This window comes from Camarhynchus parvulus, chromosome 9 (assembly GCF_901933205.1).
Source record: "Camarhynchus parvulus chromosome 9, STF_HiC, whole genome shotgun sequence".
NCBI classification, from domain to species: domain Eukaryota; kingdom Metazoa; phylum Chordata; class Aves; order Passeriformes; family Thraupidae; genus Camarhynchus; species Camarhynchus parvulus.
This window is the reverse complement of record NC_044579.1, coordinates 18,426,672-18,445,645: the sequence shown is the minus strand read 5'-3', so window position 1 is coordinate 18,445,645 and position 18,974 is coordinate 18,426,672. Positions and strand designations below refer to the sequence as shown.

Genomic DNA, 18,974 nt, shown 5'->3' with positions numbered 1-18,974 from the left:
TGCCTACATGTTGTTGAGTTTCAATGTATTTACAGAATCACAGAATCACTAGGTTGGAAGAGATCTTCAAATCACCGAGTCCAACCCATGCCCCAAAACCTCAACAAGACCTTGGCACCAAGTGCCACATCCAATCTTTTTTAAAACACATCCAGGGATAGTGACTCCACCACCTCCTTGGCAGACAATTCCAGTACTTTATCACTCTTTCCATAAAATGAAGAAAAAAGCAAGATATTAATCTGGAAATGCTACCTAAACGCTGTCCTTCCATCAACAAATAATCTCCATTAGATTACTGATTTAAAAGTGAATTAACAGTAACAGCCATAAGACTTTTGAATATTTGCTACACAGAAATGCTGCATCTTGAACAGAAAGTCTTCAGTACCACAGAGATAAGCAAAAGCTTGATGTGAAATCCTTTCCACTTTAAAACACAAACAAATGAATAAACAATTCTATGTTTAAAATATCAGTTCTTGCACATCATGTCTCCAAATACATATTTGCTACAAATGTTTGAATATATACTTACAATGTGCAAAACCAAAAAATCAAATTGCAGAAATAAACACATCAATACTGTTTTTTCAATACTTCATAAGCAGGGTAAACAAACCCAAGCAGGTGTATGTCAGCTCATGCATACAAACCCCAGACTTCTACAGTGTTCAATGCTGAATTAAAAGCTTCCTGTCAGCCTTCAGGGGAAGCTTTGTCAACCAAACCTGCAGCTTGTAAAAGTCCATCCCTTGCTTATCTAGAAGTGGCAAACACTGCCAATGCTCTCTACTGCCCCACGGAATTGCCATCTCCTTTTGGATATGCTCCTGCCTTGGATTATTTCTGCTAAGTCACAGTGTTCCCTCACCATCTGCAAAGGCACAGGCAAGCTCAAGTTATTCCTCCTTTTGGAGACAGCTTAGAGGATGCCACTGATCCTCTCAAAGGACACAGCAAACTTGGCACTAGCAAATAGAAGTGCTGATTTTCTCTGACTGAAGGAGAACAGGCGTGGAAATAGCACACGCAAGAATTAACAATTCTGCTCACAGGCTACCCCGTGGAGAAAGAAAAAAAAACCAAACCAACAAAACCAAACAAACTCAACCAACCAACACCCAGTTTGCAGACACAATAAAACATTGATATTACAACCTATGCAGCCCAGCAATACAACCAGAAAAATCCTACACACTAACCTGTCTTTGCAGTACAACTTGCTTTGCTCCAGGGGTATTGATTTTCTTGCATGGTTGTAAGTTAGGGAGTCATCCAAAGTAATTACAAAATTCCACTAATTAGCCTCCTTGCTTCTAGATGTGACTTCAAGGTCACAACCAGAACCTACATCAAACTGGAGTTACAGAAAGAAATCCCTCACTGTCAAGAGTTAAATTATCTTTTGCTTCCTTCCCCAAACACACACCAAAAAATCAATTCCTGATGTGGCCCATACTGCATTATTGATGTAGAGATGACATAAAATATCCCTAATTCCATTAGCTGCTGTCTGAAAGAAATGTTAGTAAGTACATGATATTTAATGACAAAGAGACAAGAACCCCATGGCATAGATTTCTCTAACCAGCCCCTCATCCTGCCCAGGGATCCACAGAAGCAGCTGCCAGCCAGACATTACTCAAGGGCATCAGAGGCTTTGCACACCAAAAATCTGTCACAGGCTTTGTGCTTTATCCAGCTGGCCATGAAAATGACCCAGTATTAAGGGTTAATTTTTGCAGCATGTGTACCTGAAAACCTTTAACTTCCAGATGGGATGCAGAGGGAGAGGAGAGGCTGTGCCCAGGAACTGACAGATCCCCAGCCTGGGCTGATTTTCCATTTCCCAATGGAGACACAATGGGCACATTATGTGCCTCATCACAGCAATAAAACTGCTCTGAGCAGCAACAGGAGAGTCACCTTGGCTGCCATAGCTAAAACTACTCCAGTGGCCAGGGAGGGGCTTTTCCAGGGGTGCTCAACTGTGCACTCACGGAAAAATCAGAAGTGGAGCTGCCCTGGCTGTGGTAGAACAAAGCTGAAGCAGAATTTGCCTCTACTGTGACTGAATGAATCTCAGCAGCTCCTCTTCATCCAGGAGAACCAAAATCACCCAACTTTGACCCTGCACAGGAACAGCCACAAAATCACCCTGTAACTCCCCAATCTGATCCAGTAAGCAGAATTAGCAGCTGTGTCAAGGTAGCTGAACTTAAATGAAAAAAAGCCACACAACTGGGCAATTTACTGCACATCCCACTAAAGTGTACCAAAGGATAATAAATTACCCTAACTACTAAAACATACAACTTCTAGTTCATATTTTCCTTCTAACCAGCAGCTCCTGCTGGGCCCTGCACATGTCAACTTCAAAGGGCTCTTTCTTGTCATTTTTTCCTTGAATACCAACTCCTAGAGCAGGATGTGGGTTCTGGCTGCAGGAGCATTCAGCCAGGAGCACTGAACCATGCAGGGAGTGGAGCAAGGCAGCTGACAGCTAAGTACAGAGGGCAACCTCATCCCTGATGGACTAAGACAGAAGAGGGTTATTCAAGCTCAAGAGCGTTATGGTTATTATTTATACCTATAAAAACAGGTAGGTGTATGGAGAGGGAGAGAAAAATCTGATACAGGACTTGATGTAGAACTTTCTGAAAAGCAAACTTTTCTGAACTTTTTAAAACAAAACCCAAAGAAACAAACAAGGCTTGAGTGTGATTTCAAGAAAAATACACATTTCAACAGTTTCAGTGAGTATTAATAAGGATTTATGGTTTGCTGGTTGGTTTACACATATTTTAAAATCTAACATTGAAGTACACATTTAAACAGCAATGGAAAAATGCATGGATTCACCCACACATTTCTCAACACTTCCTCTCATGGAAAACAGGAATCCCTCACCTACAGGAACTGCCTGTCAAGGCAGATGTAGTAAAGTTTCTCTTAAAATGGTCAAAGAATTGGAATTTCATTTCTCCCCAGATGCTGTCCATGTATTTGTTCCACACCACAGTGGGATCCATGGAGCCTGCAGGCAGCCCCTGAGCAATGGCAGAAATGCCAGGGAACCCCAACAGCTGAGGAGAGATACAAATCATAAACCTGGAGGTGTTTAGCTTGGCCTCATCCCAACACAAGCTCTTCAGCTCAGGAAGTGCCAAGCTTTTTTCCTTGCCTTATGAACTTTCTAGGAGCACATGGCCATGTTAATGCTGCAGCAACCTCAGCTAAAGCAAGAGAGACAACCATTTTCTCCACAAAAAGTTCCTTTGTAATAAAGCAATGTCAAGCAGGACATGTCTTAATAATAGAGTCTATGTTTCTATACATTAGTACTGCAGTCAAAAGAGCTTTGTAATGGAATTTACAAATAAAAATTTGCACAGAGAGCTAATAAAGCAAACAAATGCTTCAAAATAGAGAATAACAACAAGAAAAAGTATCTGATAAAACTGTTTCTTATACAAAGCCTCTTCGATCCGTTTTTCATGTTTCTTATTTTTTAAGTATGCTGATGTCTACTTAAATGGGAGTCAATCCCAATATGAAGCTCAAATAATTTCCTTAATGAAAACATTTAATAACTCTATCTTCAAAATTATCCTTCAAAATTAGCCCAAAGTGAACATACTATGAAGTTACCCTCCCTTTCAGTCCAGGATTTATTACAGTTTGATTAAAATATATTTTACACTCGCAGATACTTGAGAACATGAGCGTTATAAATAACACAAAGAGTTATCCTGTGTGATTTCATATACTTTTCTTCCCCCTCTAAGCTTAACTCAGCATGTTCAACACAGCCCCAGTATCTAAACTTAGCTCCTATGCTCTGGGAGCAATCTAGTCAAGTATTAAATGTCATTGGACAACACTGACCCTCAAAGTCCCTTCTTATCTTGAGACTGCAGCCCAAGTTTGCTTATTTCAGTATTTTCACTTTCCCAAGAGAAAGCAAATTCAACGCTTGCAAAGGATGAAAAATCAAACTATGAACAGAACATCAAAAGTGACCCCAAGTACACACAGTGCTGAGGAGGGGGGTGAGGGGGGAAAGAGATTTTTTTTTTTTAAAGGGGGTAGATGATTTTTTTCAATTGCACCCAGACAATAAACCCAAAACATCAACATTCAAAGGAAAGCAATGTTTTTCACGGTCAAGTCCTTTGTGTGATGCACACAACACATTATCAGTTCCCTTCCTGGGCATTTTTGGCACTTTATTAGGACCTTAACATCAAGAAAGAACATGAAGCGTTTCAAAACCCTGACATCATCACAGAACTGTCACATTATTGTCTTTGAAGAGATCACTTTCACTTAATAAAACACCAGCAAGGAGTGTAGAGGAGGATTGCACAGACCTCACTGTGAAGTTACAGGACATAATAAACAACACTTGGAAAAGAAGGGCAATTTAGAGACACATACACACCAAAAAAAAAAAAGTAGGAAAGATACAGAGCTTAGGTAACTCCTTTAGAAGGACACACACAGAGCTCTGAAAGAGATATTAGTGCTGAAGCACAACACCCCCTCACAACAAGCAGATGAGGGGTGACCCCCTGCATCCCCACCTCAGGAAAACAACCTCCCCAGGCAAAGGGAATTTAAACAGCACTCAATTTAAAGTAACCAACCAAATAAAAAACCCAAATGCTGTGGTTTTAAACTGTCATGCAGAAGCCGCTGCAAGTTCTCCTGCTAAATTAATTAAATCCCACAGTTTGATTTTTTTTAATTCCAAGAACTTATCACTACGTGCCAACAACAAAACATCCCCTCATTCACTCACTCTCTCACACAGAATTAAACATTAAAAAAGCACACTGCTTTCACATGCCACTTCAGGCATTTTATTTTCCTCTGAAATCAACTTTTTTTTTTTTTAAATAGGTCAACTGCTGACCTCTCTGACACTGCAGTGCAACAGTCTGACAATAAACAGGCCCAGGAGGTTTGCTGAAAACATAAGCTTGTAGAACATCTGGTGCTACTGAAGGATAAAACCTGGAAGAAACAAGGCAGGGGTTGGTGGTGTCATTCTGAGCTGGGAGAAAACTTCCTTACCTAATGAAAGACCTTGCCAAAGTTGGGCAGTTTGGGATCTTAAGCTCCAATTCAGGCAATAACAAGAAAGTGACCTTCTTTAATAGACTGGATCAATGGATGTCAAATAGATTAAGGCCACTGACAGATAAGTCAATCTGCAAATGAACTACTCCCAGCTGGTTCAGGAATCCAAGGTATCCATAACTAGTTTTCCTAAAAACTCAGTATCTTTTCCAATAAACTTCTCAGGTTAAAAAAGAGGAAAGTAAAAAATAAACTTTTTTTTAATCCATCTTTTTTAGATAGCAAAGTGTTGCTAACAGACACCTCCACCGGGACACTATTTCAGTGATGCATTTGTTAGCAATGCCTTGGTGGAGGTGAGGATTTCCAACAAAGGGTCACACTAACCTCACTGACTGCCAGAAGGGTGTATTGATGCTTCACTGCTTGCCCTCAGATTCAGCAGCAATCATGTTCCACAACCAGCCCACTGAAAGCCAACTTACAGCAAGGCTTAGACTGACAGCCTTGCAAGGACCTGAGGCAAAAGGCAGCTCTTGTCCCATGCCAAACCACACTTCAGGGATATATCATGGGATATTAGTGTCCAGCTGTTCACAGAAACAAGGCAGGGCAGACTGCTGTCAGTCACCAAATGTTTATGATATAAATACACCATCTCTAAAAGGAATCAATCCTCACACAGTGCAAGCAGACCAGAAAGGGCAGATTTCCCCTAAGTCAGAGAAAACTCACCTTAAGCAAGCCATTTCAATGATACCTATCAGCAATTTTAGCAATTTTAGCAAAATTCCTATTTTTCAAACACAACTCCTATTTCAGATACTGTACCAGTTATGTGATCAGTGCCAACAGAACTCTTCAGAAGTTGTGTCTAATGAAGTCAATCTAAAATTAGTCAGGAGGCAGCATTTGCTTCCTTTGCTATGCTGAAGCACTGGTGCTAGGTTTAAATTAACAGCTCATTTTTAGCTTGGGCTTAATAAAGCACTTAATTCTAAACAGAATATTTTCCTTCCTCATAGATGAGGAGGCCATTTCTACTTTCTGCAGTGAGAGAGAAGGCAAAGGATCTGCATCCATTCTTCACCAGGGAAGGTTTTACATTTACAGTGAGTTTGTGATGACCAATTCTGAATGAACAGTTGGTGAGTAGCCATAAGGATACCAGCAAACAACATGCACAGCTTCCTTTTAGGTCTAAAGGTTACCTAAATATGAACAGATGCCCATATTCAGCTCAAGAGAAAAGAATTAACTTCACTACCAAGCAACAGCAGGAATTCTGACATGGTCTAATCTTTATAGAGGGCAGTTTTTAGGCTTACCTATAATAATCCATTTTAAGCTGTTTCCTTTTTAAGTGGTTGAAACTATTTTATAAACTGTGTCTGACAAAAGCTTGTTTTCAGTCTCCTGGAACAATTTTAAGCATTTACTTGGTAATAGAAAACACATGTGACAAACAGAATATCAAATAATTCTAGCAGCAGTATTTCCATATTTTATTTTCATCTTATTCACAGAGGTGAAGTGGAAATGAAATTCACCTTACACGACCAGACAAACCTGTAATCCCTGCTGCAACTCCTGCAGCAGCTTTAGTGCTCTTCAGAAATACCTGACATTTTACTAAATATCACATTATCCTGCCTCTCCTGTCAGAGATCACAGAATGTGCATGTCACAGATTCACTTATGTTACCTTATGGTGTTTCAAAAAACATACAGCTAAATCTTGTATTTATTTTAATATATGAGGAAGCACCATATTAAATTTTAACTTTTTTTATGAGCAGATAATTTTATGATAGCTTTCCTGGTACTCTTTTGTTTTCTGTTTTATTACATTTCCTGTGCTGAAGGATGTAACTGAACTGCATGTCCAACAAATATCAGTAGATTCTTTATGAATATATTTCATTCCTTTTCAAGCCCATTTACACTTTTGATTTTCACTTAATCTCAGTGAAATAATTTATCGGGCTGATTTTTTTGATGTATGATTTTTATTTTTTTTTAAATAAGGCACCTGGTATTTTGCTGGAACACCTCCATCATCAGATTTTGACACAGAACCTTCCACAGTCAACATTTTCTGTGCCATTTATGAATGCACAGACATTTTTTTAGTATTCTCTGCAGTTATTTTTCAGGCTGAAGAGTTAAACCAAAACAAATCAAGAGTGGTGTTTTGTCACATAACACATATGTAAGCTGCCACAACGTGCTCTGGATGCAAAAAGCTTACACAGCTCCATAGAAGAAGACCAGAGCTTTTAGGAAAGTAACTATTAAGGGTTACTAAACACATATCCATCTGTTAAGTATGAAATCCAGATGATTACAGGCTAGGGGATCACCCAGATGAAATGAAGCTTCAGAGGAATCAGTTAAATAAAGGGCTCACTCTCTCTCTAACCTTGCCCAGTTCCCACACTGTCCCTTAGCCCGCTAGTAATTGTTACTGTTGAGGACTGGATACAGACGCAGGTGGGCTATTGGTCAGATCCTGGTTTATTTATTCTTTCCTTCTGCAGAAGCCATACTTTTCTTCCTATTCAAACTATTAATTTTTAGTATCTATTTAATTTAATAGTTACATATTCTAACATCTGGGGAGAAGGGGTAGCGGAGAGCAGGTATGGACAAGAGCACGCAGTAATCAAGACACAAGCTGGCCACACCAACATCACCAGGTTCCTGCTCTGTCTCAGTTCACAACATCACATTCACCCTGTGGGTCACTCATTAGTGACATTTTCATCATATGATGCACAGTGTCTCCAGGATCTCTTTCCAGGTGGCAACAGTTCATCCTGCACAGAACTCCTCACACACCACACAGAAGGAGATTTGTTCCCCTCACCCCATCCTGTTACACAGTACTGGGCACAAAACCTCACCTACTTTTTTACTGTCAAGTTAATGACTACAAGACTCTGCTCAGAGTCCTGTGTTTAGATTTATCAACCGTGAAAGATTGTGTCTAAATTACTTCACCTTGTCTTCCAATTCACTGTTACTATACTGAGCAGAGTAGATCCCAGCAGAGAACCTGCTAATATGCTCCTCCCAACTTAGAGCCTGACCATTTGCTTCCATCTTTTCTTGCTGTTTTTAAAGAAGGTTCCCAAAAGAACTGCTCAACTTCACCAACATACAGGTTTTTCAGAAGGGATTCTTTCATCAGGTTCTCTGAAGTATCTGAAATTTCAAATTGGACTGCCCTTACACCCACACATTCCCACCTTCAGCAACTAAAAAGCATTAAATTCCCTTCCATGAAATAATCATCATATATATTCACCAGTCTAATCATACTATCCTTTGTTACACTTTCTAATATAAAGAGCCCCAATTCTTGTTAGATTTTTAACTTAATCTTTATCTGAACACTAGATCTCCAGCCTGGATCAATGGAAGCACAAACTAGATAAGGTGTCCTCCGTAATGGACTCTATTGTACATAATGTGGACTAGATGATTGAAAATATTCCTGTTTTCTCAACTGGAACATCTAGATAAATACAAAAGCAATGCCAAAGTAAGGCCGAGTTGCCAACAGGAGAGATGTGAGAATTGCTGTAGCCTGAACACAAAAGGCCAGAAAGGGATGCAGAGTCACCACAAAAAGCCAAAAGAGATGCTGCACACCAGCAAAGCCCGAAAAGGGCAGGAAATGCCTCCAGGGACACCACACTTAATGACTGTCTCTCCTAACACACTTCAGGGCAGAATCGTTGTCAGCCTAATTAAAACCAGAAATCATTTACTGCTCCTTGTTTTTCCCTTTGAGGCAGGAAACGACTGGAGACCGCTGGCAGAAGTGCCCCAGGAGGCACCGAATTCTCTGCTACAATTACCTGGCAAAAAGAGCAGTAACATCTTTGGAGACTGCTGCCTGCAGCACACAACTACGTGTTTAATAAAGGACTTGGTTTCACTTTTCCAAAAACAGCAGAATGTGTTCTATGAGAATTTGAAGAAAGGCCCTAAAATGGATAAGAATTATATACACACACACACACATATCTATATCTATATATATATCTGAAGTATATGTACCATTCATCTTGGATGGCCATTTGGCACATCGGTAGTTTGGCTCTGTCTGCAGAAGCTTATTTTTAAAATTATAATGTGGCCAAATGTGGAAGTTATTACCTAAAAAAGAACAGATAAAGATCTGAAAAATTACAGATATAATCCTACTTAATTCAGAACACTTGATTCTTTAGATGCATCATGTAATACAGAACATCAGCCCTACTGTGAAAAAGCTCCCTTTGCTTACCCATTTACTGCAGTCTAGGTAGAACCGAGTAAGAATTGTGAAACAAAAGCAAAGAGCCCCTAAAAACTCCTGTGACTGCAACTAACTTGGACAGAGAAACAAAAGAACAGATCTTTCAAAGCAGTGGCAGCAACAAAGTCCAGAAGTACCTCCCCCATCTACCACCTGAAAATCCATCCTCCTTATTCTGCAAAGTTAAAGGAGTGCTCTACATTTGATTCAGCTTTATCATGATTTTCCACTTTAAACAAAACTAGTGACTTCTAGACAGACAAAGAAAACAGTTCTTTTTTTAAAAAACACAAGAATTTTAGAGCTTATTCAGGGGATCAAGTAAAATCTAGTTGTGTTCAAGACATATCTAGACAGATTTGCCAATTGCACTTGTATAACTCACTTGGTTCACCCCAATTTCTTCAAAGGTAATTTTTCACATTTTAGCTCAAAAGACTATTTTAAAATACTGATTTTGCAAAACAGCTGGCAGAATCAGCTGATCAGAGCCCATTTTTCAAATCTGCGCAAATAGAGACAGTATCATTTGCAGATTAAAGAAAGGAAAGAATGAGCAAAAGACAGCTTACAGCTGTACAGTCAGAGGACACCAAAGCACTCTTCTTCCCCAACTCCTGAAAAAACATGTCATCATACTTCCTGCAGAGAAACTAGAGCAACAACAGTATTGCCCACCTGCTCACTAAAAGGAGACACTCTTCTGTCTCCAGCTAAAGCAGAGAAGACTTTCTTGCACAAGGAGATACCATTTCCCAGCAGCCAGTGGATTTCAGAGGAGCACACAGCATTACCGAGCTCCACAGAGGATCAGAACACTACTGTCAGATTAGCATTGGGAAATGGATTTACCATCTGCCTTTTTGGCTCAATCTTAATCCTAAAAGCCTGAAAAACAGTTTTTTTACACTTTATGTGTGTTCTTGTATTGGTTATATAAATGTGGTTTTCTTCTTTTCGTAGTACTGAGCAACTTCCCAAGTAGAGAGAACACTGGATTTTCATTTTCACCTGCTCCAAGAGCAGCTCCTACCAAACACCTCCTTTAATGCATTACCTCATAAACTAACACTGCAGAGTTAGCCAAAAGGTCTAGTTGAAAAGCCTAATCTCTTTTTTTAAAAATCACCACTGCAAAGGCAATTGTGAACTGAGAACAAAACAAGAAGATGCTAAAATTGATAGGGTTTTGGGCCTACAGCTTATCCTGCTTATAAGGGTAGCTAAACATTCAGCAGGGGAAAATAGCAAACAATGCCATTTGTTATTGCAAGGAATTGTCAGTGGTGGGAAAGCAAATTATTCTACAAAATGGTTTGTTATTTTCTACCTAGGAAAGCAAACCTTTTTCTTATTTAACATAACATGCCTACTGAAACAATTTGTTAAGATGTCTTATAAAGCAAACAAGTAGCTTAGAGTAAATTGTTCTTAAACCAAAATTACAGTGATTCAAAAGCATGGGGAATAAGTAATTTAGTGTAACATGGTAAAAGCGACACTTAGATTTTATGTTCACATTTCATACACAAAATGTTTCTTGGTATATTGCTATTTTAAGGAAGTCTTTATCAGCACAATAATCTGGGGAACAGAAAGCAGATGCTGGTTCCAGCTGATGAGAAGTTCCTTGGAGCTGTGGCATTTTTGAATTTTTGACCAGGACTTTGCTGTGGGCTGCTGAGAAACCATTCACCACCACAGTGTGATGGCTCCTCTTGCTCCAGAGCAGCAGGGTCTGCTTCCCCCTCTAGGAGAGAACCTGACAGCAGCCAAACTACCAGACACCCCTCCCCAAACTAATTTTTCTGTAGTAGTCAATTCCTGGCCAATTCCTCCTGCAGCTCCTTCTCTGCAGAGCTGCCACCACTAACTGCTGCTGTGTGCAGCACCTCACATGCAACCCAGCCAGGAGCTGAGACATCAAGAGCCACAGAAGTACAGAACTGCTGCCCTGTGGCCAGGGAAGCTGCTGAAAGCATCACCCCTTTGGTACCAAGTCCAAAACACCCTGGTTTGCTCTTCCTCTGTTCTGTTTTAAAGACAAACTCATTTTCATGAACATTTTAAGATTACAGACTATGTATGCATTATGTATTAAAGGTGTTTGGAAAAATGGGCCAGAGGAAGTCTGCAACTTCCTCTGCATAAGTGATTTAGGAAAAAAATCACATTCTCAGGAAGCTGCTGCTTGCATACAGATGCTTGCCGGTTAACAGAGTTGCATTTCAGAGATGTTGTCAGAGTTTTGTATCAGAAATGCTGCTGGGGATGATGCTGAAAGGCTGGAACTCCAGTGTTTCAAGTACATCAAGTTACATGCAGGATTCTGAAAACATTTGCATCACAGATGATTTAGTTTCTGCTTTATTCTTGAAATGAAAATATAAAATGCCTTGAACATCTTCCTGATGATCAGCTATACCTGGAAGTTTAGCAAATTATTTTAGAGGACACAAGATCTATAATGTAGAAGTAACAGATTTAAATTTACAGTCAGTTCAGAAAACTGGAGAAAAAAATTAAAAACTTATAAAAGTCCATCAGAAATTAAGAATATATCACACAAAAATTTGCAGGGTTAATTTAGCCTCTCAAATCTAGAAATATTAACAGTTCACCCATTTCAACTCAAATTGAAAACTCCAGTCGTAAAGTCATGAATGACAAAAACTCCTGAGAGATGCCAGCAGCATCACAGTGATTCCTGCAAAGTTCATACTAAAAACACAGGGAACATGTCAGTTTCTTTGACTTATACAGGCTCCTAGCCTGCTTTACAAAAAAGTAACAAGCAGCTACCAGAAATGTCCAGGAAAGCTCAGCATGGCTGTGCTTAACACCATAGAGCTGAGGGTTGGACTCAGAGCTCCTGCCAGAAAAAGTGGTGATGAAAGTAAAGAAAGCACAGGAGGGATGTCTGGCCATTCAGGAGCTTGGACAGTCCTGACCTTTCTTTTCCATGTGCTACTTGGCTTACTACATCAAGGCTTATTTCCTGTCAAAATCTCAGCATTTTTTTTTTAAACCCTCTTTCCAGACTTACCTGCCTTTTCCTTTTAAGCACTGCCTTCTTCACATTTGCTCTTTCAAGTACATCTTTCTCGATTTTGCTGGCACTTGTCACTTTTCTCCTCGCTTTCCCCCTTTGCCACACATTTCATTCTCCTGCTTGTGTCACAAGTCTCTCATATCATTCATTCTTTGCACACTACAGCCCTTTGGCCAATGTCCCCACAACCCTAACTTTCAAATCTCAATCTAAATGAAAAGTGAAGCATCTGTGAGAGCATTCCCTTCCCAAATCAAGAAAATACCACTGAAGCTTGTTTCTCTCAGGGCAAGCCCAAGCCCCAGGTGAAGCCATCCCTCCTTTCCCAAACATGCCATGAACAAATTACTCAGAAGTACAAAAGGATTGGCTGTAACCAAATACTAACGTACACTTAATGGACTGCAGATTTTGCAGGATGTTTAAAGTTCCCCCTCTGATCTCTCTGAACTTTGGCCTCCATTTGTTTATACAGGCAGAGGCCAGCAGGTCATACCACTAAAATCAGCAAATTGTTTACACATATGGCAAGCATGCATGCAGCAGGGCTGGAGTCAGGGCTACAACACAGCACATTAAAGCAACTGCTGTAGTTAAAACAACAAAGATAGAGTGAGTCCACACACGTGATGAGGAGGCCTTCCAGTGCACTGAAACTCAGTATGAACCAAGAAATTAAATGGTATTTCTTCTGGAGCCAAGGCACACATTCCACACCAACCTAACCTGAGTCACTTACCCCAACATCACTTATTTCATGAGAAGTGGGAGCCTTTGACATCACCAGTGTCAAAATATAACAAAAATTTGAAGTGCATGAGCTAATTCATCAGGCCGGCAATTAATGCTGTAAAGAACAGAAAAGCTAAAAAGGCAAGGCTGGAAGAGAAGCAGTCACTGACAATGCACAAACCCCAAACATGCTGCCTGGTTGTGGTTGTTTGAGCACCAGGTTCTAAACAAAACAAATTCCTAAGCCTTTAAAATTTATTTTCCCTTTCATAAAGATATTTTTAAAGTGTTTTCAATATATTATATTTTACATAATACATATCACTTGAAAATGAGGAGTCTTCAGAAGCATAAAGCATTTCAGGTTTGAACATGTGAACAGGGCATTAGTATATCCCCACATTCTGTTTTGTTCTGATGGACAGAGAAATGTATTTTTGAGAGCAATTACAGGCTCATGCTTAAGAGAATGCCAAAATATGAAAGGGAAACACTACAAGAAATGAGGGAACACAGCAGGATCTAAAAGAAATGAATCACTTTGTCTTGCTCAGATAAACTGTAGCTGTCAAACTTGCTAAAACCAGAGGAAGGAGGAAGTAAATTTTTTTAGCTTCAAGATGCTGTCTCAAAGCTTTGTGGCCCATTCAGTTACAGAGTGAGTAGACATGCAGGTATGTCGCACACACAAGAATATTAACTTTTCAATGAAAAACAGAAGCACCATGTCTTTAAATGTCATGTCTGAACCAACACATGCAGAAATGGAATTCCCATTTCCAATGGGAGAAAAATGCTGTAAAAATTAAAGTGTCTGTTGTAAGAAATACAACTGTCAAACAAAAGTTATAATTTTTTAATGTTACCTGCTTTGCTCATAATGCATTTTGGTTTAATACAAATAATTTCTCTGGAATAAGGCAATTCTTTTGGCCAACCAGTGATAAGAAATTGGTAGAGATAGAGCTAATATGAACCTTCTCAAAAAAGAAAAAAAAAGGGATAATAAGTTCTAGCATCTCCTCTGCCTCAACCTTCAGTGAGCTCAAGCACTGAAGACTGAAATGTCCCATCTCACACTTCTAACATTGAGGGTTTTCAGCAAAAATCAGGTTTGGTAACAGACTGGAAGACAGATTTGATCATCAGTCCCAACCCAAACAGTTTAAAGTGAAAGACTGACGGTGTATTGCCAAATCAAAGCAGATGAGGGGGAGCTTTGATCCAGTGCTGTCCTGCTAGCAGGGCTTTTCTGCTCTTATCTTCAAAGGGCAACACAAACCTGAACCTGAGAACACAGGGACTGTCATGCTCTGGGGGTTTCCACACTGGCTGTCTGGGGAAATACAGAATACACCAACTCATGGACACACACAGGGCTGGGGAGAAAAGAGTCAAGGAAAAAGTGAGTACAAAAGGATGACTTGCAGCTGAACCTACCACCAGAGTGAAACACTATCCCAGAAAGTGGGATAAGGCTGCCCAGCTCAGAATTACAGCAGCAAAAAAACAAATTCCATTCTGCTGTTTGCCAGCTTCCAAGTACTTCACTCCACAGCCTCAGCACCATTTTCACACAGCGTTACTGCTAGGGCAACTTTATTCTCCTGTACACAGGGAGCACCAGCACTACTTTCAGTAGAACCACTTACAGGGCACAGTAGCATCTCTGGACATGCTCGTTTTCAGGCCCATTACCTGTCAATTAACCATAAAAATATGAACTTTGCCATAATATGAAGATTGGTATAGAACTGCCACTCATGAGCCAAAACACACTCTTTTTTTAGAGTGGAATTTTCTCTGAGCTCAAACTAGAAACCAGGTTGTTTAACTGATTCTCTAGTAGAGAAGCTACACTGGATTTAGGAGAAAGAGGACATCTGTAAAACGAGCTTGTAATTACAGAAGGGTAGAAACTTCCATTGCTAGAGAGACAAAGGAGTATCTTAAGGAGAAACATAACTTACGAGGAAACACGTATGAAACAGAAAACAGTCAAAATTAAAAAAGCATATGCATTTTGGCAATAAAATAAATATTTCACTCAATGACAGAAGCATCCCTGTTTGCCCTGAAACTTGGATTTGCAGCCTACAGCGCCCAAAAGCAGTAAAGATAGAGCAAATAAAAAAATAATAGTCCTTTACAAATTTCCACTTCCTATACTAACCTGTGAGAATTAATTCACATTGCTTAGCAGTTCCATCATCGTAGCTCAAGCAAATTCATAAAAGAATTAAGCAAGGCTATCAAGTTGCTATTTTAGTGCAATACGTACAATATTCACAGTGTAACTTGTTCACTTCAATCTTGAGAAGAGAGTTGTAGTCACTGCTCTTCAAGGTTCTTGTTTCTTAAGAACAGGATACATGGGAAATCAGTGGAAATATGATCAGAACACATTATAAAGCATTTTTTCCTTAAAACAGCAGATTTGACAGTTGCCATGGCACTTTTATGAACCAGAGAGGGAAGAATAAACACTAGGTATGTCAGGATGCAAAGAATCCACAGCCCAGCTGTGCACTACTGATGGCTGTTCTTAGCCTTGGGAAATACTGACCTTGAAAGAAAACATCCCAGCACCTTCTTTTGTGCTAGGCCAATGATAACTGGATCCCTTGCTAATAAACAAATTAGACAAGACTGCAAGGAAAAAAAGAAACTGAATCCACAAATTACTCCCAAACCATAAAACCAAAAAACTTGCTAACTGTAAAGCTGATCTGTGCCCTTGGACTGTCAGAGGAGGATCTGTCACTGGAGGTCTTAACAGGAAAAAGTTATATAAAACAAACCCCATTCATCATTACAGCTAAAGTCACACATTGAAATCTGAAATGTCCTTCTCTGGAAGAGTGACACTGCACCTGATCTTCTACAGTTATCAATAACAAAAATGCACTACCTGAAGTTGGGGACAAGGGGGGGAAAAAAACCCAAAACAAGAATTAAGAATTTATTACTGCTTAGTGTGGCAATAGAAGAGAAACTCAGCTGGGGAAGGAAAAGAATGAAATGGGGACTGAATAAATGAAGAATATGTGCGAGAGAGATGTAGAGACCACCAAGAAGGGTCAGGGGGTGGCTGGGGTGAAAAGCCACTTAGCAGAGTGGCATATTCTAGTGACAATACAGTGGTTTCAACCTGCTGGGAAAAGGCTGAGAATTAATTAGGAAGTGTCAACAAATTACGATTAAAGGACAAAAAAATTCACTTAATCCAGGCAAGGGGAGTGCATTTAGAAGACAAAAACCCCCTAACAATAGCTATCTGGCTTCTAAAGCAGGCACTGGAAATGCTGTTTCCCGTTAAAATTATCTCAAAAGCTAAAGATTGCTTCTTCACAGCATTGGCTGGTTAATTGCTGCTGCTTCATCCTCTGACTGCATGTCTGTAGGGAAAATCCTTTCTAGGGTTTAGCAATACTGGATTTTCAGAGTATGTTATTCCCATTGCAGCCTCCAGAGCCTTGTATTATATAAATAGCATAAAACAAGTTTAGATAAACAAAAAAACAAATCCATTAAGAAATTTTAATTGAAACCCATTAGGGGGGAAAACCCAGAGTCTGATGAGAGATTATGGATTTCTCCTAGCAGTTAATAATGTCACAATTTTGACTTAGAGAGGATGTGCACTGAGCCCCTTCCTCCCTCCATAGAGAACAGCCCCCAGCTCCTCCCTGGAGCTGCAAGTGCCCCAGCAGCCAGGAGAGGCAGGAGCCACAGGGATCATCACCCTCTCCCCAGGCAACCCAAGATCCAGGAATATGATCTACTGTTCCTGGGCCCAGTTCACACACAGGAGCATGTACTGCCTCAGAACTCCCTGAACTCAGCCAACTTGCAGGCAGGGCGAGCAGGCTACTGGCACACAAAAATGGGAGCCAGAATTTCTGGTTGGATGATCTTTAGTCCGCCTATTCCTTCAGGGTAGCTAAATTCAAAGAATATATACTTGGAATAATACTTCTGTTTCCCTTGGGGTGTAAGTAGAGATGTTAAAAGCAGGGGATCTGTTGCATGGCAGGGCTCAGCAGCTGCTGATAGAACCCAGGGACCTGTGCTGGTGAGGGCCAGATCCTGCAAGAACGAATGCAAATAGGTACAGACAAATGTGTTCCATAAATTATACTTGTAAGTAAAGTCTGCACTTCTGAGACAAATGCTTCCAGCTTCCTGAGCTCAACAATTATTTTCAGAATTGAGTAAGGACTGTGGGAGGTCCAGCGCAAGAACAGCAATGAGTTCAGTTTACCTACTCAATGACCAAGTTTCCCATCACAGCATTGTTATATTGATTGTCCTCACAATGCTTTGTTTAAACACTAATGGATCAGTCATGATCTGCAATGTACATTTACACAGAAGTGTTTTGCTATTTCTCTGTTCCAGTCTATAAATAGTCTCCAGGACTCCTCATCAGACACCAGATATAAATAGACCAGCTTTTTGTAAACAAGCACATGCCCTGATCTGGAAAGTAACATTTACAGCTTTTATGTTATTTGAGGCTTCTAATTATTGCAATAGGCAGTAAGTCAGAAGACTGATGTAAAATTCTGTCTTCTGTCCAGCTTAGGAACTGGGCAAACATCAGTGTGGTAGGTACTGATAGCATTTGATCAAAGGAGTTTGTGCTGGGAAGAACTCAATGTATTTACTATGAGCACTCTCCGTCCTGTCCCTCTGCCTTTCCTCCCAAATACTGAAAACACTTGCAACTCCAAGTTTCTCAAAATAAAAAAAGGGAAGAAATGTCCTGAGTAAAGTCACAGATCATCATCATGTGATGTTCAAGGTAGTTTCTGAAACCGAATACTGTGGGTATCAGACGCAGCTGGCAGAAGTACAACTGATTTTAATTACAGCATTATTCTGGGAGCAATATCCAGAGTCCAGAGGGCACAGAGGTCCTTGATCTTTGACCTGCAGCCTTATCCTCCTGTGAATCTGCCATCCCTGCAGTAATTAACACACTTGGAAGTCTGCATCATCTGTGACGTATGTTTAAGTTCATGGCAGCTGCATGAAAGCCATCCTCTGAGCCTTTCACTCTTCCATTCCTGCAAGCCTTTCACTCTTTGCCAAGCAACTGAAATACAGGGGCCTTTAAAGTATTCAGAGGTCTTCAATTTAAGCAGCAAGTATTGAAGACAGTATAAAACCCTGCCGTGGAGGTCTCCATTTGCCCTACGGGACTCCACACAAACAACCATCCCAAGCTGTAGTTTGCATTCTGAACGGCAGCAATCAATCACTGAATAGAAAGTTACCAGGCACTGTTTGACAGCAGCTTCAAGACCAGCTAAGTTACTATGGGCAGATCTACCAAAAGCTGCACTCAGGAACAGGAAATACTTCCAGGGAATAGGGGGAAAAAGATTGCAGGGGGGAAAGGGGGAAAAAGAAGAGCTAACTGGTAATGTTAGAGAGGAATCAAACAGTAACAACTCCCCATATACATATATGTTCAAATGTATTTAAATTTGTGAACACAACTGTTCTTCAACACCTGCTCTGATTTTCACAAGAACGAGCAATTATAAAAACCTGCAATGAAAAGTGCAATGAGAGCAAACATGGAGAGTGCCACGGCCAAACCTGCACTGTTGCACAAGGGCTGGCTGGATAGAAACACCCTTAGTGGAAAAAAGACAGTGTTTGCTCTGGAGCACCAGCTAAACAAGCTCATTTGGTTTCTTGAATGCTGTTTTTGTTTCAGGACAGTAATGGATCAGTGAACATGTGATAACAAATGATGTGATTCCAGGATGTCAAACTGCC

General features: G+C 40.2%; 1 protein-coding gene across 4 annotated transcripts in view; it reads right to left on the bottom strand.

The window, feature by feature from the left end:
* SPSB4 (splA/ryanodine receptor domain and SOCS box containing 4) overlaps positions 1-18,974 on the bottom strand; it is a 96,656-nt gene that overhangs the window by 32,474 nt on the left and 45,208 nt on the right. Inside the window, exon 3 of one of the 4 annotated variants that reach the window (XM_030954116.1) lies at positions 13,521-15,537. The exons of the other annotated variants lie outside the window; for them this stretch is intronic. Within the exon in view, the coding sequence (XP_030809976.1) occupies positions 15,434-15,537 (104 nt within the window). The 3' untranslated portion in view covers positions 13,521-15,433. Of the gene's footprint in view, positions 1-13,520; positions 15,538-18,974 lie in introns of those variants that run through there. 4 annotated transcript variants of the gene reach the window in all.